At 41.9% G+C, this 23,407-nt stretch overlaps 2 protein-coding genes across 2 annotated transcripts in view; both read right to left on the bottom strand.

The window, feature by feature from the left end:
* Positions 1-23,407, bottom strand: part of LOC309327038 (olfactory receptor 5AP2-like) — a gene marked incomplete at its 3' end in the record, with an annotated part of 234,818 nt that overhangs the window by 133,593 nt on the left and 77,818 nt on the right. The gene's annotated exons all lie outside the window — the stretch shown is intronic.
* LOC309328488 (uncharacterized protein) overlaps positions 1-23,407 on the bottom strand; it is a 45,747-nt gene that overhangs the window by 8,696 nt on the left and 13,644 nt on the right. Inside the window, exons 13-23 of the mRNA XM_081838485.1 lie at positions 22,974-23,106; positions 21,211-21,253; positions 11,641-11,736; positions 10,405-10,462; positions 8,373-8,508; positions 7,089-7,300; positions 6,220-6,352; positions 4,512-4,609; positions 3,223-3,352; positions 1,881-2,092; positions 775-907 (exon numbers count right to left, since the gene is read on the bottom strand). Coding sequence (XP_081694611.1) covers positions 775-907; positions 1,881-2,092; positions 3,223-3,352; positions 4,512-4,609; positions 6,220-6,352; positions 7,089-7,300; positions 8,373-8,508; positions 10,405-10,462; positions 11,641-11,736; positions 21,211-21,253; positions 22,974-23,106 — 1,384 coding nt within the window. The remainder of the gene's footprint in view (positions 1-774; positions 908-1,880; positions 2,093-3,222; positions 3,353-4,511; positions 4,610-6,219; positions 6,353-7,088; positions 7,301-8,372; positions 8,509-10,404; positions 10,463-11,640; positions 11,737-21,210; positions 21,254-22,973; positions 23,107-23,407) is intronic.

The raw sequence follows: 23,407 nt of genomic DNA, 5'->3' as shown, positions 1-23,407 counted from the left end.
AAAATTTTTAAAGTCCAAATTCCATTCTACTCACGGGTTGTTTGTTTTCCAGTCCAAATTTTGGGGAAAAAGTCAGCGCTCTCCGGCCATGGCTCGCGGCTTCGCTCCACTGAAGTAGCAGTCTACTCCCAGCACCACGCCGCTCTCCGTACCCTCTCCGTAGCCTTTAAAAAGGCTCTTCGTGGGTCGGGGAGGGTGCTTAAAGGTGCCCACCGAGTCACCAAGTCCGCAGGCTTCCGCGCCTGCAGTTTCTAAGGGTCCCCGCGTCGCCGGCGCGGTAGGACCCGTCTTCAGCAGAGCCGATTCCCTCCGGAGCTCGGAGGGAATCCGCCATTAACCAATCGCGCTAACCCGGAAGTCAATGCAGTGATTCTCAACTTACGCTGGGGTTAGGTTCTGGGGAAAGTGCCTAAAACCAAAATCTCATACAGTCAAAACACACTGAGTTCAATGGCAGGTGTGATTGTCAAAGTCTTTTTTTCCCAGATGCCTGTCCTCTTTCCACCCCTGTGTGTGTGTAATTTGCCAAGCATGTGCAGACAAGTTAAATGTGCGTATATTATGAGTTATTTAAGGTGACCACTTTTAATAGGGAATGGTAGCTTCAGCTGCATAAAAGCTTCAGTTCCAAAACAATAATAACAATAATAACAACCCTCCATATGTCAGTTCCAGTGAACAGAACTTGGATCTGTTTGTTCACTGGAATTAACACATGGATTTATTTATTTTCAAATGAAGCTATTAATTACATGGAGATGACACATAACTCACCCCTTGATGAAAGCACTCTTCAGGATGCTCAGTTTCACAGCACTTTTCCAACAAACCCTCATATTTACTGCCAAGTGTCAACAGCAGCTGCTTAGAAAACTCAGGGTTTCTCCTTCCAGTCTCATAAACAAACCTGGAACATAGGGAAGAACGCATGGTGATTATGATGTTGTGTTATCTACAACAATAATAGTAATACACGTAGAAAGTGTTGAAAGTACTTCGAATACATCAACTTAGCAATTCATTAGGCAAATGCTGTAAGTTGGGTATTAAAATTTTATTGCTGCTGTTTGTTTGTTTATCAGTATAACTTCAATATTGCAGCTGCAGGAGAATTGCAAACTAAAACCAGGTTCAAGGGCTGCAAATTAAAATCAGGACTAGACTTTGAGCATCAATCTCCACAAAATTTATGAATTTTTGAAAAGTGATAGGGTAGCATGGTTTTTAGGTGCACTGTATGAGGGCAGGGGGGTGACTGTTTCTCATAGACCCATGGGGCCACTGGTGCCATCTATAGAGGGCCACAATTTTTTTGATGTGGGTCCCCGGCCTCCACTTCCAACTGCCGCTGCCTGCTGTCCACCACCATGCACTGTCTGCCTCTGCCACCCACTGCCTTACCTCTGGTGATCCAGTGCTGTGGCAGCAACTGGACAGGCCTCTGTTGGGGTCCACTGCCCCCACACTGGGCAACCACAGTCTGGGGCCCAGGTTGGCACCATTGCATGGGGCAGCCATATTTCCCCTGAAGAATTCCTCTGAAAATAATGCTACATGATCACATGGTGTCACTTCCAGGGACATTCTTCTTGGCCTATTTGGATAGAGCACAGCAGGAACTGTGCACCTAGCTGTTCAAGGTAGTTTTTTTTTTAATTTTTAAAGAACTTTACCCTCCCCTCAGAGGGGGAAAAATCATGAGAAGCAATCAGATTGGTTTTTAATTGTAGGTTACAAAGTATCCATCACATGATAATGAAGTTACATTTCCTCTTTCCCTTCTGATACCACATGTGTTCTTCTTGCCCTCAGTATGCTTGGTAACCCAGTATGCTTTATAGAGTTAGGATTGAGACCAATCTGAATTCTCTATACCATACTTTACTAGAAGTGTAGCCTTGTTCTCCGTGAAGTTTTGGCACGCTTCCTTAACCACAAACTCCTTGAAAGTAGAAGGCAAATCGGCAGGTCTGTCATCATTTTCCACATTTACGAGACATTCTTCTCGATCCAGCAGTTCCCTGTCACAGCAGTCCTTCACTTTAGTAGATATAGTGTCTTGATGGGTACAGATATACTCTATCAAATCTGCCTGTAAGAAAAGAGGCTCAGAAATAACTGCCGTATTTTTCGCTCCATAAGACGCATCTATTTTTTAGAGGGGGAATGCAAGAAAAGAAATATTTTTAAAGGCAGCACTGAGCAGAGCCTGTATGCATCCTGGGCTCTGCTCAGCACTCCCTTTCACAAGCCGTGTGGAGCGTGTGTGTGGCGCTTGCAGGATTTTCCCCAGGAGGGAGAAGTCCCCAAGAGCCGCACACACGCTCCTCGTGGCTTGTGAAAGGGAGTGCGGCTCTTGGGGGCTTTTCCGGGAGGTGGGGGAAGGGACTGAGGGGCTGCCCTCTGTCCCTTCCCCCACCTCCCACAAAAGCCCCCAAGAGCCGTACTCCCTTTAAAGAGTGCACGGCTTTTGAGGGCTTTTCTACAAGGTCGGAGAAGGACAGCCAGTCAGTGAGGGGCTGCCCTTCTCCCTTCTTGGTGAAAAGCCCGCAAGAGCCATGTGGAGCATGTGTGCGGCTCTTGGGGGCTTTTCCTGCCTGCCTCCCGCCTGCATTCGCTCCATAAGACGCACACAAATTTCCCCTTACTTTTTAGGAGGGAAAAAGTGTGTCTTATGGAGCAAAAAATACTGTAGTTATTTTAAGGCAGGAGCTTTCAAGCTGACAGACAAAGAGCAGCTTGGTGTGCCTGATCACTGAAATGCTCACACTAGCAAAGTAGGCCAGAGTCCACAGCTTTATATACTCAAATGGAATCCGATTTGCCCCTGGTGCCACCCGACCCCAGCTGAGGTAGAAGAAGCAATAGTATTCTTTAGCCAATTAGAGAACTGTTAAGTGAAGTGAAGCAAGGAGTAGGTCAGCAGCTCCATCTTCTGTCAAACAACCAGTGTAGTATAGAAGAAAGCAAGGGAGAGCCCCACCAGGATCCTGTTTGAGACTCATGGTGTTTTCACCAGAGGACACTTTTGTATTCTGTGAGGCCTCCGTTCTTCACTGCTCAAAGTCATTTAACTAAGGCTATGCAAAGCCCCCAATTTGCTCCCTGGTCAGAATTCTTCCCATAAGGTTTTGGGCCAATCTGGAGATTATGACTAGACAATGCCAACATTCATGTTATTCTTGGTTTGAAGTAAGTTACATTAAAATTAACAAAACTTACAACATCAAGGAAATACTCCAGAGTATCACCCTTGCAGAACACTTCATGGATTTGTACAATGTCATCAGCAAACTTGAGGATGATAGGAAAGTCTGCCTTTGGGAATTTCCGGCTCAGGTCAGCAACTTCCCTGGAAAGAAAGCAAACAAAATGTTGAGATTGTTTCAAGACAGATGCAATATATATAAACTGGCAGTTTATTCATATTGTGTCCTGTAGTCCACTATATACCTACAGTACCACACTTCTGAACAGTTGCATTCAAGGCTTCGTGTTTCTTTCCTTCTATTTCATACAAGCAGATAAAAGCTGCAGAAATTGGCACTGGCTGCTTAATTCAGTGCCCTGATAAGCACAGCTTTTTTCTGGAAAGAAAGTTTTTATCACTTATTGGTTAATATGAGTAGACAATGCCAGGGCCCAAGAACTTTACTCCTGGTCATTTTCAGTGTCATACATGACACATTACACTTTTTTTTTTTTAACCACTAGCAGAAAGCAGACCATACTATGGAAATTTTGGAATAGCTGCCTAATTCTCAATCCAGATCCTGGAATGCCATTGGGGATTGTTATCCTTTAACCAAAGTGTACACATGACCCTATTTATATCACTGGCTACATTTACGTTTGGATGGCTGAATCACAACCTAATAAACCAAATGTTGATGCAAATGTGATAAACAAATAAAGAGAAAACAAAACCTAAGAGGGTTTAAAACATGTGAATTGACTTTGCTGCCTGAAACATCAGAACTATAATTCTTCACATCCCCAGGCACCTTTCAGTAGCACACCACAATCCAAATTCCTGTGGTGAATGTTAAATATAGGGCTTTTGTTTTTTGTTTTGCTCTTTTCTGACCCAATATTTCTGTGGTTCTTTGTGGGGGAAGCAACATGCTTTCAGTGTGCCTTAAATGAATGGGGTGGATGTGACCAGATGCCTCTGCTCTCTTCTTATAGCACCTCATGGTTTTAATTGCAAAGGCTTACAGTACCTGGCAATATGTTTTGTGTGTGTTAAATAAAATGCATTTTGCTTTTCCCCAATGCTACAATTCTATGAGCATCTCACCACCCAGGTAGGCCTTCCAAGAAACTGCTGTGTAAAAGAGATGCTGAGCAGGGAGATATATCTAAATCAGCCTCATTTAGGAAATTGTTTCTGATACCTGAAAAAGTTTCATTTGTGCTCAAAGGTTCCTGTAATTCTCAAGAATACTTGATCATCCATGTAGCTAATGTCACACCACCATCCCCCCAAAAGAGAAAGCACCCAGACTCACTGAAACCTCAGGGATCTTTTCCCAAACTCTTTCAGGATGGAACAGGTGTGTTTCTGCAATCCGATGGCATAATTCTTTTGCTCTCTCACAGCCGGCACCTGTCAGAGAAAACAACATATACAAAGCAATGAAAATTAATTCATTGCAAGGAGCAACTTGGAGAAAAAGCAAAACAAAGGGTTTCTGATAGTGGCTCAACCAATACCGGGCAACCAAATCTACAGCTGGTTTACAGCTAATTGAACTGAATTCATTCTCCTTGATCTATATCTCCTGATGAATCCAAGCTTTCAGAATTCTGACTTCTGCTCTGATAAACATATCCAGTAAAGTCTCGGAAAGAATTGTGGGAAGAATTGCACTTCAGTGAGAAAGCACCTGCCTTATACAGTGGCGCCTCGCAAGACAAAATTAATCCGTTCCGCGAGTCTCTTCATCTAGCAGTTTTTTCGTCTTGCGAAGCACGGCTATTAGCGGCTTAGCGGCTTTAAGAAAAAGGAAAACACTCGCAAGAACTCGCAAGATGTTTTGTCTTGCGAAGCAAGCCCATAGGAAAATTCGTCTTGCGGAACGACTCAAAAGACGGAAAACTCTTTTATCTAGCGAGTTTTTCGTCTTGCGAGGCATTCGTCTTGCAAGGCACCACTGTACTGTATTCCCAGGCTCATTGTTTGCCATTTCTAAATAAACAGAACAGAGGAAGAGAAAGACTCCTAATTGAAACCTGGAAAAGTAACTGTCAAAATAGGTAGTATTTGGTTTGATCAGGAGTGGGTAAATGTTTTTAGGCAAGGGCCACCTTCCCTTCTGGGCAACTATTGGCTCCCTGTATGCCAATTGTGGGTGGGTCTAGAGGCCAATTTGGGTGGAACAATGAATGTGAGTTTTTCTTGTGTACAGTAGGCTACTTTCTCTCTCTCTCTCTCTCTCTCTCTCTCTCTCTCTCTGTGTGTGTGCATGCGTGCGCCTGCCCACCCCCGCGCACCCCCTTTGTATTCTCCATCTTGGCAAGCAAGAGGCATTATCGGAATTCAAGGACACATTTCAGCCAGTGTCAAACAGGGCCAGTAGGGTGGTGGTGGCTGGGGAGTGTTTGTACCATGGGGAGAATCCTGAGGGCAAGACGGAGAAGCTTGGAGGGTCACAGTCAGCTTCAGGGACTGAAGGTTCCTACCCTGGACCAGTGAGAAGATGTAAAACAGCTCCCTATCAATCTAGCAGAAATATCAGACCCACCAAGTGTCCCTATTTTCCAGGGACAGTCCTGGATTTACAGAAGCCATTCTGATTTCTGATCTGATCCCAGAATGTTCCACTCTTCCTTAAGACGTCCCTATTTTCATCGAAGAAATGTTGGAGGGTGTGATAGGACATCCCTATTTTCATCAGAGATGTTGGAGGGCATGGAGTTATACGACCCCTGAGCCAATGAGAAAAGTAACGATACAACCTTTAGAAAACATCTGAAGGCCGCACTGTATAGTTTTATTATGTTTTTATATGTGTTGGAAGTCGCCCAGAGTAACTGGGGCACCCCAGTTAGATAAGCAGGGTATATAAAAAAGTGTTATTATTAGTAGTAGTAGTAGTAGTAGTATTGAATAGGATGTCTCTATTTTCATCGGAGAAATGTTAGAGGGTATGAAATACATTATGTAAGTGTCTTTAAATAAAATATTGAGGTGTTATGTGGGCTAAAAGAAAATACCTTTTCTCTGAAGCAGGCATCCTTGTCAGTTTCCAGACAGCAAGTTTGCAGTACCTTTTCAAACTCTTTAACTGTCTTATAGAGTACGGCAACATTTGCAAAAGGATGTCTTCTGGAAAGCTCATAGTAGTAACTGGGTCAAAAAGGAAACTTTCATTAATCTGGACTGCAATTACTCTAAAAAAAGGGGGAAAAGTTGAGGTGCCAAGATCCTTTATAATTAAAGCTGTTGTTAAGGAGAGGGAGGACAATTATTAAACCTATGTTACTGAAAAGAATGACAAGGCAAAAAGATTCCAGTTGCCACACAGGATACTCAGGCACTCAGTTAGGCCACTTAACCATTGGCCTCAAGGTAAGAAATTTGACAGCATACAGTATATATAGGTAGCATTACATGTCAATTCCTCTAATTGCAAACCCAAACACTGTGTCCAGATAGCTATGGTCTCAAAATGGGGCCAGTGAGAAGGAAGAGAGAGGTACCAACATGATTGGTAGGACCCTATGGCTTACACAGGTCCAAAAAGAAGGAACTCCGTCCCCACCCTCCCCCTCCCCCAAAAAACCATGCAAGCAATGCCTTCCTATTCAAACACAGAAAACAGCCCAATGAGGACTGAGTATGCTCAGCAGTAACATAATGTTGGGTGTTGGAGGTGGGGGAAGAAATGAGTGGATCAACAAATCCTGGTAGAGGACATGGGGGGCTGGATTGAACCCTGAAGTATTTTATTGCAGCTCCAACCTAATTTTTAACATCTTGCATGAAATAGGTGAGAGTATTTGCAAGCGTCTGATTTGTAGGAGAAAGTCATATGTTACACATTATTTTCATTCTTCCCCCTACATCAACTCAATCGACTTACTTGGCCAGAAATTCAGCTCTTGTATCTTGGTATACTTTGCATACGTTCTCTCCATCTGGCATTACAAAAGGAGGAATGAATCCAGAAGTTTCATTTTTATGAGTTAGAAAGCAGTCATTTCGTTCGGGATCAACTTTGCCACAACACTCAGTAAATCCATATTTCTCTGCAAGACCTTCTTCATGACAAATTTCATCCAGAAAAACAGTACGCTGAAGGAGAGATGCAAAAAGTTTTCATTTATTAGACATACACTCGCCTGTTTACTTGTTGCAGTTATATCAAATATCACATGTTTTAGGGGACATCTGTATAGTTGTCTTAAATTGTAAGCCATTGTTAAGTGCATCTAGGCAGCTGTTTGTATAATCAAGTTTACATTTTATAAGAGATTTAAAGAAGGACAATTTCCAGATAGTTTTATGGAAAAGTCAAGTTTAGTTTATAAACCACCATAGTACAACATTTCATGCATAGTACCTAATACAACTTGTTTCACATGTTTGTTCACATATTACACTGAACCCGGGTACAAGTTCCTCTGCACATGTATAAGTGTGGGAAAGAGTGTGTAACTCAACTACTATGTTCATAGTTAGAAAAGGCAGTCATTGAAAATTACATGTGATAAACTGTACTAGCTCAACTATTTCTCTACACAGATACGCATGTTACGCATGTGTGAACACCTCTGGGTAAAAGAGTGTACATTTGTTGATTTGTTCAGTTAGGGACCTGCATCCACACTGTGGTGTGTCCTGCAAATCAAGTTGTCATTAAAGGTGAGTCCTCTTTATCCCAGGCAGGAGAGAGAACCAATGGGGAATTAATTACTATTTCTCCACAGCTACATGTTATGGAAGGCACTGCCCTGCATCAAAAATTTTGTAATTAAGTGTGGCAGGTTGTCAGGAGAGAGCTTAGCTCAGCAGTGGGCCATATTACCATCAATGTGCACATTTGCTACCAATATGCCTTGCCAAGTGCACATTGTTAAGAACAAGCACCTTATGACAACTGGGCATACTAGGCAGACTTTTGTCTGATCCAATATGCCTAGCTCTGTCCTTTTAAACCAGGTATGTCCCCTATTTATGACTGTTGCATGCATCTCTACATAAACTAGTTTCTTTATAAGTGGAATGTTTTCTGTCTAAAGTTCCCAGTTTGGTCATTTAATTTCCTAATCAATCAGAAGAGCATCCATGATGGTCCAGGGCTCCAGACTATGCAATTTACCAATATTTCAAATTATAACCTTCAAATTTAGGTCCCAAGGCTTACCAAAGGCTTTTCACAATCTGGGGTTGCTTGATCATCACTAGAACATTTCTTGGCGAGCTGTACAAGATTGTCATTCAGTTTAGCCACCTCATCGTATGAAGCTCTCTGCAGATTCTGAGACGACAAGCCGATGATGCTGGGAAAACACATTATTTATTTATTTATTTATTTATTTATAGATAGGAATATTTATTTACCGCTGTATCATAAAAATATATATCACAGCAGTTTACAGTATAAAAATATAAAACCAGCCTCCAGTTCCGGTCTGCCTTAATGGAGGCAGCTCCCATGAAATTAGGAGATTGTTGGTGAAGGAAAAACAAGGATGATTGAGGATAATCTTCCCAGTTCCCCTCAGGGACAGGGGGGAATGGGCTTCACTTGCAATTTATCTCAATACTTGGCTCTTGCTCCGGCATGGAATGTGGGAGGCAGGGAGACGCTGAGTGTAAAAGCACTTTGCCTGCTGATAACTATCCTACTCCACCATTAAGAAGCAGAGGCTTAATTTGAACTAAAGCACAGGAACGTGCTGGAAGAGATGAGATCATAAAATTTGGAACAGAACCAGCTGCAAAGTCATTGAGGTTTGAACTTGAGACTTCATTCAGTACAAAAGACGGTGTGGGGGGAGGGGAGCCTACAATTTCTTGAAATAAAGTTGTATCTCTACATTTATGATTTGGCAACCCTCTCTTGAATATTAGTTCAATTTATATATGTGCAAGTGAGGAGGGATGAAACTGGATTATAGATATGGACTATAACATTAAAGAGAACTGTGTGTGTGTAAAAAAAAGGGAAAAGGGAGGGAAGCTCTATTTTGCAGAAAGGTTACGATGGAAACTTAGAGCTGAGTCTTTATCATCCTTTATTATCTATGGTGTGAACTGAACAATGCTAAAAGGACCTGGAATTTAATTTAATTGGAAGTATAAATGCTTATTTATCTTCAGTTGAATGAAAGGATGAAAGAAATCTGCGAGCTTGCCAAGGTTCATTACTGAGTCATCTGCAGTTTGACAGACTACTCTTCTTCCCAGGCTGAGAGGGTGAAAATGGTGAAAACAGGTTATTTATTGGGCCAGAGTGATTTTTGCAGCTGTTGTTAATGTTGCAAAACAACAAAGCACAGGATGGAGCAATGAGAAATTTCTGAAACAACAATGCGATATTAGCTCTACCCAAGGCATGATGGAGAACAGCAATATCCAGGAAAAGATAGACATATCATTTTACAAGGTCAGGAAGAAACACCACGGACAAAATAATTGTCACACACAGGAAGAACAAGAATATAATTTGAGTGCCTCACTTGTAGTTCATTTAATGTGTCAACACAAATAGAAGTTATTAATATTGCAGCTCTTGTATAAGGGATTATTATTTCAACCGGAATGTAATTGAAATTAATAAGATTTTGGAACACAGAAATAAAGAAATAATCAAACCATCAAATCTAGCATGTGGGGGGGCCACCTAAATTATATAATTCAGTATTTGAATGATTGGTATTAGTAATTGTATAATAATATGGTATTGTTATAATGAGGCAATGATTGGACTGTAATTGAAATATATATGTACACACACACACACACACACAACCAAACAATAAAGTAGAAAAAGATAAAAACAAGTTAAAAGCAAATGGGAATTAAAACAAACATGAACAGACCATTGTTGAGAATGTACTTTTAATCAGCGACGAACCGTATGCTAGTGCCATCTGGGTGGACATGCAGGGGGTGAGGGTGGAGGGGAGGGGCATGGAGGGAGCCCGCTGTGACTGTGCCCAGGACCCCAGCCCCTACAACCCCCCATGCTACGCCACAGTCTCCCTCAACAACACCCTCCTGATTTTACACAATTCCACATAATACGTGTCGAGTCCGGGAATGTGACACCCATGTAAGGGGGGGGGATGCCTGTATTAATCCTTTAATAGCCTTTGTATTCATTACTCATTTTTGTTTTTGCATGTGAAGACTGGAGGTCATATCAAGGAAAACCATCTGAAAAGACTTACATGCCTGGAAACTGACCCTCTGCTATTTTAATGAAATGTCTGAAGGTGTCGTGGTGCCCTGTAAAGAATACAAAAATCAAATTTTCAATTGAGACATCTCACACCACTGGAAGTTTACCATACAGCATCTCGGAAGCCAAACGATTCAGAAGCCGAATGCTGAAAACCCAGAAGTAATTTTTTCAGTTTCCAAACGTGCCTCGGAAGTCAAATGGCTTTTGAGGTGCCTTTCTCAATTTTTTCAATGGATTTTGCCGACTGCCCATTGATCCTTGGTTTTCAAACGTTTCGTAAGTCAAATGGTCTTCCGGAACAGATTACGTTTGAAAACCGAGGTTCCGCTGTGTAAGGTCAATACCACACTATGGCGTGGAAGAGGGTGGTCAGAGGGAGAAGGTATTTTATATTTGTTTTGAATCCCCATAATAGTGAATGGAGAAAAATGTGCTTCAGTTTTCAGAAAGCAGATCAGATCTGAATCCAGAGGCAAATTTCAGAAGAAGGTGGATGACTTCCTGGAGTGAAATATCCATATACAAACTTAATCATGAGGCTGGTGCATATCCTTATTATATATACAGAAGTGTTTCTTACGTAACAGTCCTATACATATGGATATCAATTCATATGATAACAGCCAACATATCCACAAAAGATTGCAAATATTGCAACATGCCCCCAGAATGCTTCCTCTTTGCCGTGTCCAAAGTTACTAACTCTTAGTTTGGAGAGGAACTGACTGTGGAACTCTCTGCTGCTTTACAGACAGGGAGCTAAAAAGGATTATAAAGGTACCAGGTGGAGACACCCTTAAAGGCCTTTTAGCCTTAATGACTTTATTATGTATTATTAAACACCATATTTATTGTGCACTTTATAAAGAATCAATGATACTTTTAAACTGATAAATGTTAAAATCAAAAGGATATAATGATAATGATAATGATAATGATAATGATAATGATGATGATAATAATAATAATAATAATAATAATAATAATAATAATAATAATAATAATATAAATAAATGAGTCTTGCACAGGAAAACCTCACAATGGACTGAGCCCCTAGTCTTTGTTTAAAATAGCATAATGAAGCCAGCAATAATCTGACCATTCCAAATAGCTAGCTGGCTAGCTAGAAAGATAGATAGATATAGAACTATGCATATATTATACATAAGCACAAAATTAATAAGTTTAAAAAACAAACATATCACAAACACTCACAACATACCTACATCCCGGTACCTTCTGGGCAGCTGTTTAGACTCAGCCGAGCTTATCAAAAAAAGACAAGAAATTAATGTGACCCACTTCATAGTTTCAAATTATTGAGGGGCTGGGATGTGGAAAGCAGCAAACGGGTAGATGAGCTTTTTATACTTTTGCGCATGCATGTTGGGTTACTGTCACATTCCCAATTAGAATCTCAGAAATACTCCTGCTAATAATTATCAGACTGCCAGGAGGTAATGCAAACTTTGTTTGTTACCCGATAACTCTTAGGTCAACTTTCCCCCCCATCAATATTCTGTCCAAAGGTGAATTGAATTGATGTGAGTGGGCCTGGTCAATTTAAAGAGCTTAAGTTCAATGGTATCGTGTGTGACATTTGTTCTCAAGGCTTTTGAAGAGTAAATATTTGCCCTTTCAGAACAGGGGCTGAAAATCCAGACTGGAATCTTATTCATGAATCTATGAAAGTCAGAAAAGAAATGTCTAGTGGAGCTAGAGATTTTCAGACCAGCTGTCTTCTGATGACAGAAATCCTACTATTTTTATTTTGTTCCCATCCCACACTGATGTTTCACTGTGTTTTATATTATGTTGGAAGTCACCCAGAGTGGCTGGGGCAACCCAGTTAAATGGGCGGGGCAGAATTTCATTAGAACTTTCTTTTTTCTGGCTCTCACTTTCCATCAAATTATTATTGCAATAATGCATTGAAGGGTCTTGATTACATTAGAGGGGAAAATGAAAGCGCTTTGGGCTAATCACGTAATGAAGAAACAGTGAACCCTGTATTGTTATTTTAGACAACATCTGAATGTGTCTCAACGGACACTGCTTTAGATTGATATGCTTTCTTTCTTCCTTGTTGAGGAGGCCCTTCCTGGCCATGGGCAGGAATTTACTACAGAAATTTCTTTTATATTCAGCTAAAGTCAGCAATTATTCCCTGCAGCACTGAGCAAATATAATATAATCCAACTTCCTGTTTACATAGAAATGAACAAATCTGCCAATTTCAGTTTCTCCCTCTGTCTTTCATCACTTGATTACATTCAGCTCCTAAGGTGTGAGAATCACATGTGGCACTCCTGCTAAATAGCTAGCTGGGCATCTGCTTCTTCACACCTCTGCTCTGAGGCACACCTCCAACTGCTGAGACAAGCAGTTGGAGCATCTGCACACCCTGCCTCCTCCAGCACATTTAAACCCCCTCTTCTAATGTGGTATGTGGAAGTAACCGGAAACTCCCCCTGTGTACATTTCCACCTGCTCCTCTTGTTTTAAACCCCTCCTTATCCTTGGAGGCAGGGAGAGGAGCTGAGGAGATTCGAACAGCTGAAGTCAGTGTCTTCCACCTCTATGTTTTCCTGTCTCTGCCTGCCTAGCCTCTTCCTCTTCTTCCTGCCTCACAAGTGGCACAGAACCCCACAAACCACTGGTCCCTCCCCCTGGATAGTTCTCCTGTGCCTCTGCCTCCTCTACCCACCCTTTGGACTCTTACCTGTCCCTCCTTTCCCAATGAGCGGCAGCTTGAAATTGTGCAAGCCTTGAAATGCTGGTTCTAAGTATCTGAGAAATGCATTTTCTAACATGGATCTTCTTCCTGCTGTCCATGGGGTGGTGATGGGGAGACTAGCATATGTTTTTGGCCTCCCTGTAGGGTCCCTCAGACTTTCAAATTCCTTGGCTAGTTTCTATAGGGATAGGTGAAGCTGAAGAAGTAGCTTTTTCATTAACACAATATATCAATCTTTCCTGGTTGAACACTTTATTTAGCCACGTATTTTACAATTCATAAAGGAAGGATAGCAAAGATTGATAACAAAGTCGACAGCAATGAGTGGATTTAGTAAGAGGTGCAGGCGATGATCAAGTATAGAATTTGATGGAATGTGTCCTCAGTTTAAAAAAGGCGATTCCTTCTTGCCTTTCCTGGTTAAAAAAGATATTCCCTTTTCTGGTATGGTTTACCAATTCTACAGCAAAAATTGGACTAGGTGGGTAGTTTGTAGCTCCTTTGCCAGAATCTTTGCAGCTTTGTGAATCCAGAAAAACCACTTTTCATGGGTCTGTCTCTTTCAACTCATATGAGTCTAAAGACAACTACACCCACTCAAAGATGCACAGATCTTGCGGGTGAAAATCTGCTTTATTAGGCCAATATGGACCCACATCTGCAAAGGCATGCATATAATCAAGCTGAAAAATATAGTTCTGACTTACCATGGATCTGACACAATGCAGCAGAACAAACAGAAAACAGTGTGAGAAAGTAAGTACAAAATAAGCAAATTGACAAAAATGTTTCCACTCTTTAATATAGAGCACAGGAAAACAAATATAGAAATTGTTGTTAGTTAGAAAGTGTGTTCTTCAAAGGATTACATTTGGCATGCAAATAGTGATTTATGTATAATAAATGTTTAGAAATTATTTTTAGTTTTTTTGATGGAAATATAAAGGTAATCCATGTTTTGGCCATTAGAAATTGGGGAAGAATTGGTAGAAGAGATTTGCATTCAACTTCCATAATGCTGTTTTCAATTCCTTATTCATAATGCTATAGATTAATGGGTTCATAACTGGTGGAAACATGCAATAGAACATAGAAGCAACAAGATCCAAAAGCTCTGTGTCACTTGATGATAGTGACACAGAGCTTTGCTTCAGATAAACAAATGAACCGCTAACAAAATATAAAGATATTACAATAAGATGTGGCAAGCAAGTTGAGAAGGCTTTTTCTTTTCCCTGGGCAGAAGGAATTTTTAGAACTGCACTGAAGATTTTAACGTATGAATAAACTATTACAGCAAGGTGGATAAAGGCCAGAGAGTCACCAACACAAATAATCCAAAATACGATGAGATATGAGTCAGAGCAAGCAATTTTGAATAACTATGGAATTTCACAGAAAAACTGACTGATGTCATTAGAACAGAACTCAATTGTGAATGTACTGCCAGTATATACTGTGGAATAGATAAGCCCACACACTGATTGCCATTTTGACACATGCTTTTCTGTTCATCACAGAAGGTCTTGGAATGCCAGATTGGCTAGAAAGAAGTACATGGGTTTGTGAAGCTGAGGACTGAAAATTATGACTGTGATGTTGATGAGGTTTTCAGTGACAGCAATCAGATAAAGGATCAAGAATGTAATGAAATGAAATGTCTTCAGTTCCTGAGTATCAGAGAATCCATGCAGAAGGAATTCCACCACTCTAGATGACTGGTTGAACATTGTGTGGCTATGTAGTACCTGCAAAGAGATGGCACAACCATTTTAGAGAGGAGGAGGAGGAGGAGGAGAATGTTTTGACACATGTTCCCCAATGTGATCAAGTAGGTTGACTTAGGTCACCAATAAACCATTGCTTGTTCAATAAATAATTTTTGTTTCTTCAGTTAACAAAATATATAGTCTGTTAAAAATGTAAAATCTCTAAGTGTTTGATATAGAATATTGTATTCCCTCCTGGAAAGAAACCCCAGATAACACAACAAAAATTAAAAACTAGTAGACGTAATAAAATTATTCCACATGTGGGTTAACTTTTCAACAGAAATAATGTTTTAGGAAACATTTTAAACAGTCCAACGAGAGATTCTATTTGATGTTCAAAGGCAAGGAGTTATAAATATTGGTGCTACCCTGAATATTTCCTCCCTGATTAAGAACAAAGTTTACATGGCACTGGTACAACTACAAATTGCCACAGGTTGGAGCTATAGAGTATGAATGTGTGGGGCCAAGCAAGTCTTCAGATAAACTGACCCCAATCTATTTAGGGCTTTATATGTTAACAGTAACTCCTTAAACTTGGCAGCTGGTACACTTATTTGAGCAAAGGTGCAATGTGCCCACATAATCTCACTGTTGTTAACAATGATGCTGCACCATACTGTCCCAACTGTAGTTTTTGTACCAGACACAAGGAAAACCTCGCATAGTATACATTGGAGTAATACAGTCTTGGAGTCACCATTGACTTCTCTCTCCCTGTTGACAGAAGTGGATGAAATTTGCAGGCATACTAGCCCCTCCAGAAAAATATATCTATCCCGAATTACAAGAAAATAAGTCAGGATCTTTTGTGATGGGCAGCTTTGTGTTAGTTTTTGTGTTGGATAGTTAGTTTGCTTGCTTGCTTGCTTGGTTTTAATGAAGTGTCTATTTATTTTTAGGCAGAAGTGGATCTTATTCTGAGCAAGGTGACCCTGAAGCCACTATTTCTGCCAAATTTCAGAAGGATAAAATTTTTTTGAAAACGGTTAGAAAATAGCCTACATAAGAGAGGTGCTGCTTGGTAAGAAACCTTCCAGATTTCAGACAAATACCGTATTTTTTGCCCTGTAGGGCGCACTTTTTCCCCTCCAAAAATGAAGGGGAAATGTGTGTGCGTCCTATGGGGCGAATGCAGGCTTTCGCTGAAGCCTGGAGAGCAAGAGGGGTCGGTGTGCACCAACCCCTCTCGCTCTCCAGGCTTCAGGAAGCTCTGCACAGCCCTTGGGAGACCGGCGCGACTTCACGCCGGTCTCCCAAGGGTTGTGCAGAGCTGCCTGCAGCCCCGGGCTTCGCGCAGCTCTCCGCAAGCCTGGGGAGATCGGCGCGACTTCCCGCCAGGATCCCTAGGCTTGTGGATAGCAGGCTGTTCTGGGGGCTGGGGTCGGGGGAAGCTCGGGCTTCCCCTGCACCAGCCCGCACCTGGGGGGGGGGAAATATGTTTTTTCTTTATTCCCCCCCCCCAAAAAAAACACTAGATGCGTCCTATGGGGCGGTGAGCCCTATGGGGCAAAAATACGGTAGATCCAGGAAAGTTTGTGCTAAGCACCTTTCAATTTGCTGGGGATGAGAGATCTAAAAGGGAATTACAGTACTGGAGTATCATTGCATCAACAACTGTGGCCAAGCTATCCCAGTGCAAGCAGCTATTATGATACCAGGCAAAACTGGAAAAAGGCATTTGAATCATCCCACAGCAACTATGAACAAGGAAGGGGTAGTGGCAGACTTTGGGGGCAATCCCTGTATGTCTTCCCATGCCAGGTTTCCAGTATGCATAAACAAAGAGGGACAGACTGACTCATTCTCTTCAATGTCCTAGGGGAATAAGGAAGTGCTGAAAATAATATTCTCTTTATTGAATGAAATGGTACCATTCTTGGTGACATTGTGACTTTTCTGCACATCTAAACTTTGCAGACTTTGGACTAGAGAATCCATAAATATGTTTCACTTGGAATAAAACTTGCTTTTTATTAATAAGGTCACCAGCAAACAGACTGTTGGGATACTGCCAGGGAGACATAGTCCATCATGACCCCACGACGTCTCCGTTGCGATCCATCGACCTCCCATAGACACACAGTATCATTCAATTAGCAACACGAGTTCCAGGAATAGCTTGCTACATTCCAGAGCTGATGCATGCTCTATCAGCAGAATTCGCACAGCGAAAGATGCATGCAGGAGAGCATTATTTACAGCTTTATTCAGCGTTGGTCAGAACAAAGAAAACATGACTGCCTGCTTCAATGTCTCAGGCACAGAGAGAGAAACAAAAGCAAAGACACAACAGAAACATCCTGTGAACAGGAAATACGCAGGCTGTGACACAAACATCCTGCTCCCTTTTAAGGTGGAATGGAAATATCGTAACAAAGTATACCATGAGACTGACTTACCAAGCTGTTTACAGGTAGATCTTGGGTAATTTCATGCATGTTTACATGTTTCATTTTCGTGCCTGATTGTGACCTGTGTTTTCTTTCTGGGTAGCCACTGTGATTCGCCTTTTCATCTGTGTATCATATCCTTTTCTCTCCATAGCTGTTTGAGAGGCTCTCTCTCTTACTTTTCTTTGTACTGGCGGAAGGAAAAAGGAGATGCTGCAATGAATTTTATCCATATTTATTTCCATCACTCCCAGGAGTCTAATCAAACTCAAAAGAAAAGACTCATGGGTATGTGGTGTGTTTGTATGTGTTTTACTGTTTACATGTAAAAACATTCCATGGAGTACCAGATGATATAAATTCAAGCAATAATCACGATGTCACATGGGGTTTCCCTCTTTCTTGTTCCTTTGCCATTGACAGTCTTGGGTTTGCCACTGAATAATGTGAAAAAATGCCTTCGAGGTAACTGCTTTTCAGAATCATCCCTACAACAAGAGTGTTTGTTATGTCTATAGAGACTATTAAAAGAGGAAATTTGGCTCATATGAAATAAAAACACCTGTTTTTTCTTCCATTGACACTGCTCATCCAACAAATTTGGGAAGCCTTTGAAGTAATCCAAAATCCTGACAATCTTGTTCATAGTGAGACAAATGTGCAATGGATGCAATAGACCAGGCATGGCCAAACTTGGCCCTCCAGATGATTTGGGACCACAACTCCCATCATCCCTAGCTAACAGGACCAGTGGTCAGGGATGACGGGAACTGTAGTCCCAAAATATCTGGAGGGCCAAGTTTGGCCATGCCTGCACAGACCCTACAAGCCTTGGTTCCATTTCAGAACTGTGAATTAATAACATATCTTAATATCTCAACATCTGAGTTCCCTCTATCTTGTTCCTTCCCCCCTTATGTGTCTTAAGATCCCAGGTGCCCTTCCCAGCATTTACATCCATGCAGCATCTAGCCAATCCATTTTACATCCCAAATGTGGGATGCACTTTTGACCATATGACTCTTCTATGCCCTTAGGCTCTTGTGTGAGTAACCTTCTGCCACACAGAACTGCATGGGAAGCTTTCATGGATATGCTGGGCTCATGGTCGCAGAAGTTTATTTTACTCATATGAGGGGCAGGGAGGCATTGCATGGTCCTTGGGTAGAGCTATAACATCCTCACAGCCTGTCCCTAGCCAGCCAAGAAAAGGAGTCATTTTGCAGAATATTCTCCTGCTAGGACCAAGATGGAGAAAATAAGAAAACTGAGTCAGAAAGCAGAGATTCTGGGCTGTTATCCTTTCCCTTACTAAAGGGGGAAGATGGTTTTCTTGAATGGTTCCACATGTATAAAATTACTATATGTTTAGAAAATGTTCAGACCAGGAAAAAATGGTTTTGCAGGGCCTTCATCCTCAAGTGCTAGCTGTATCCATGGAGGGAGGGGTTTATGTGTATTACAAGAACATTGTCCCTGAAATCTTATTCCATACAATCCAGTCCTGCCCTTTCAATCTATAGCCTGACATGAGGCAATGAGTAGAACTGACCTACTTTCAGGGGCTGGTAGCACTCCAAAGAGTGTGGGGTGGAGGCAGGGACCAGGACAGATACCCAGGAGAGGTGATTTGTGGGGTTTGACACCACCTGCAAGGCAGGAGCCAGGAGAGGGCGGAGAGTCAGGGCAGCCTGAGATGGAGGAAAGTGTGCTAGATGTAGCAGAAGAAGAGGCTGTTGAGCCAACAGATGGGTCAGTAGACTCCCCACCTTCCCCCATTCTGCTGTCTCCTAGAACCAGGAAGGTCTTGAAGCAGCAACTTCCATGCAAGAGAAATATCAGGTTGCAGGCACGTAACCCATAAGGACAGGGTATGTAGGCTGGCAGTGGAGGATGGAGTCTCCCTGTTGCTGCAACTATTCCACAGGGCCTGGACCTGTGGACATTTGCCTTGAGGCTAGAAGTGTGTATGAGCGTGTATCCAGAGCACTGTGGAAGCTACTGTACACGCTTTTCTTGTCAATAAAGACTTAACTATCAGAGGTGTGCCTTACTTGGCTAGGAAGGGCAAGAACACCTAAACCTTTTTCCATTCATCCACACAAGATGAACATCTTAGATGGGAGTCAGGCTGCAAACATGCTTAAGGAATCTGGGACAAGATAATGGTAAAGGAGCTGGCACATCCATGTTGGTGGGAGCTCTAGAATTGGTGGGTGAAGGTGAGAAGCAGGTAATGTGGCCTGCTGAATTGCTCTACACACACACCTGAAAAATGTCTTCTGGCAGCAATAGTTACAGAGTGCCCCCAAAGGTCCTACACCCACCCCACTCTCCCACACTAACAGAATATCCATGCACAAAATCACAGCACATTTGTTTTAGCTCTGATTAAATGAATCACTGGACTGCAAAAGGGATGTTTATTTGTTTAAAGACTTTATTCATTCTCGACAGTACGACTGTCATGAGAGATGAAGATTATGGAAGAATCACATCCTCATTTCCTTTGAATTAGAAGGGTGACATTTAACAAGGAAGCAAGCATTCGAGGGCGCTTGAGCATATTTGGACTTTATCTCCAGGATTCTTCCATTGCTGAGCTAGAAGAAAATAAGAACCAATAAATGATTTGCTGCAGTAAGCGAGAACAAGTCCCAAGGCTAACTTGCAGAACATTTTAGAAAATAACAGCTACCTCACTCAATTCATACAGCCCCATTACTAGTTACATAAAGATCTTCCTGTAAGACTGAGTTGATTCGTCCCACTTAAGAATGTTCCACTCATAATGAGGGAAGATAAATTTCAGGAAGACTCAGGTGTGAGTTTGGGGGGACCTTGTACCATTCCAAGTCTGAACATCAAGTTGAAAATGTGGGTTCTGGGACAGGGGGTTACTTGAATTCAGATTGTGCACTTGATAATGTAAACAGTTAACTGCATGTAGGAACAATGTGTGTTTGTTACCATGCATTTCACCTGAATGCTCTATATTGCCACTGACAGACTTGGGCTTGCCACTGATTAATGTGAAAAAATGCCATCGAGGTAACTGCTTTTCAGAATCATGCTCACAACAAGAGTGTTTGTTATATCCATAGAGACTATTAAAGGAGAAAATTTGGCTCCTATGAAATAAAATCACCTGTCTTTTCTTCCACTGACACCCCTCATCCAACAAGTTTGGAAAGCTTTTGAAGTAATCCAAAATCCTGACAATCTTGTTCATAGTGAAGCAAATGTGTGATGAAAGCAATAGACCCTACAAACTTTGGTTCCTTTCAGAACTTTGAAATAATAAAATCTTTTAATATCTCAACATCTGCATTTCTCTATATCTCCAAGGGAAGTGTATTATATGAATCTGGAAGGCATGCTTACTAAATGATTCAGATATACAGCCTTCTGTCATAGCGTACTTATGCATTACACTGAATACATGTACCAGTTGTGTCTACACATGTACAAATGTTCATACGTTTGTGTGCAAGAGCATACACTTCTTTGTGTTGCTCAGTTATTGTCTATACAGGGGCACAGACTAAATACCTGTTGAATGATACAAGTGAATAACTATACTAGGGTTTGCCCCAGTTATTTGTGAACACAGATATTGTATGCAGATTGTGTGCTCATATAATGTAACATGAACATCCATAATGTCATGTTTGGCTATGGATATGTATCAGGCATGTAGCTAAAACAACAGAGAACTAAATGATTCTGGAAGGACACAGAACAATCCACTAACTTTCAATGCAATCATAGTCCCCCATGCATAACTGCCTCTACAGCAGGTACCAGTTAGGTCTTTTCATCAGTACTAAATCACGGAGACACCTTGACACAAGCCTCTCTTCCACATCTGCTCACCTGAGATGTTTAGCTTTCTCCAAAAGCAGTTCGGGTCCTTTCAATCAGTTTGGGACCCTGGAAGAAAAACACACAATTCCCTCAGACATTTTGTTAAGGAAAGTATTCCTCATAGTTCTTTCACTGGATGAATAGTTAATCATGCTAGTTTAACAGCCTCTCATAAATTATATGGAGAGTCAATTCTTCACAAGCAAGGAACTTAAAACTCTGTCTCATCACCCACAGTCTCACTTTAATTGTTCAGCAAAAGCAGCAATTACAATTCCATATGTCCAGAGCATCACATTCAAACAAATAAACATTTTGTTGTTGTTGTTGTTCTCTTGCTCACACCTTAACCTTGAGACCTAGTTCCTGGTTTCCGGGAAACTCATTGTTAGTTGTTTGTCTACTAGATTTGGACAAACTGAACTGTATTGAAGTGATTCAGGAAAATCTGGGCCTTGGTTTAGCCAGGCCCCAAATGGCTGCAATTTGGACTGTCCAAAGCAAACTGGGGCTGTCAGAGGGTGTAGTACCGGGCAGGAAGAAGGAGAAAGTATGAAAAGGAGTGACCTAATAGGAAGTTATGTCTTTGTGGGAAAAGTGGGTAGATGCCAGTCCTATTCTGCCTCTCCTTCTTCCTGCCAGACTCTTCCTTTTTCCTGTCCCTCAAAGCAGCACCCCACAAGGTCAGATCCTCCCACTTACCAGCTGAGCAGTATGGGTTGCTACTCCTTCACAAGTGGCTTCCCTTTCATGCAGGGAGACCACACTTGAAGCAGCAAAAAAATCTTTTGCTGTACCTTCTCAAGCAGCCTCCTTGTGTGCAGGGAAGTCACTCAACAAGGAGCAGTACCCCACAGGATTAAATCCAATGGGAGGGGGAAAGAAGGAGATGCAGCATCTCCTAGCTTCTCCTGCCCCTTCCTTACTATGGGAACAGATCCAGGGTGGGATAAGTGGTTCACAGAGCAGCAGAGGGTGGTTGGTCCAAGCTAGGGATTGTAGATTGGGACCACAGGATAGGTCAGAGGTGTCTATGAACAGCCCTGTTGTCTACTGCTATGGTAGCTCTCTTCTCTGTAGCAACCCAGTTCAATAGTAACCTACCATTTTGTAGCCAATGGTTGTTGTTGTTGGTGGTGGTGGTGAGTGTGCGTGTGTGCTGAACACAACAGTATACCATCAAATGCTTCCCATACACAAAAGCATCTGAAGCATCTGAGCTAGAATGTATTTCCCTATTCCCCATTTGAGTATTCTGGACTTGAGACTTCTGCACTTGATTCTTTCTCTGCCTTGTATTCAGTGCAGTCCTAAGGACATCTGCTCACAGTAGTCCTCAGGATTATCTTGATTCCGAATTAGTATACTCACGGCTTTCTCTAAGTGGAACTCACTGGGACTCAATTCTGGCACCTCAGGTGGGCACCATTGCCATTATAAAAGAACAAGGGAGGTGTTCAAGGTGAGTTCTGGCACCTCTTTTTCTGGAAAAATAGCACTGAGTGTCCTCAGCGAAAATTTAAGTCACATTTATTATCTCTCATCTAGTCTCCCATGCCTTCTGCTCATGGTGTTGCTAGTTGCAATCCCACTAGTTGCATCCCATTAATGAAGACATCTGAGGTGTGTCTTCTCAGAGAGCTGCAGAAATGCCTGTTTGCCACACATCACTGACTAGGAGTTCAGGGCCACACATTCATATTCCACCACATGCCCATAGCCTTGTCACACTGCCGGTGAAAGGAAAAAAAATGCTATGGATACTTGTCTTCATTTTAAAAAATACCTCTGTTTCAAAACATGTCTTATGGTCAGCAACTTCGCAGCACTGTGTCATCATGCCTTGGAAATCTACAATCACGCCCGCTAGTTGCTCATCAGTGATTGTGGGCTTGTGCTTTATCAAGTCGACAAGCTGCCTGCAACGACAACAAAAGTAAGTTGGGGGATGGAATCATTAGCCTCATAAAAAGTGATGAGAGAGTAAAAGCAGGCCAAGCATGTCCTTTCTTCAAAGCATCACTTCAAAATTGGGTCATTATAATCACTTTAGGTCACCACTAGGGATATTATGTGGGACATGGGTGGCACTGTGGTCTAAACCACAGAGCCTAGGGCTTGCCGATCAGAAGGTCGGTGGTTCGAATCCCTGCAATGGGGTGAGCTCCCATTGCTCGGTCCCAGCTCCTGCCCACCTTGCAGTTCAAAAGCACATCAAAG

Source organism: Podarcis erhardii (assembly GCF_964252035.2).
Source record: "Podarcis erhardii genome assembly, chromosome: 13".
In the NCBI taxonomy this organism is placed as follows: Eukaryota; Metazoa; Chordata; class Lepidosauria; order Squamata; family Lacertidae; genus Podarcis; species Podarcis erhardii.
This window is presented reverse-complemented; position numbering and strand designations above follow the sequence as displayed.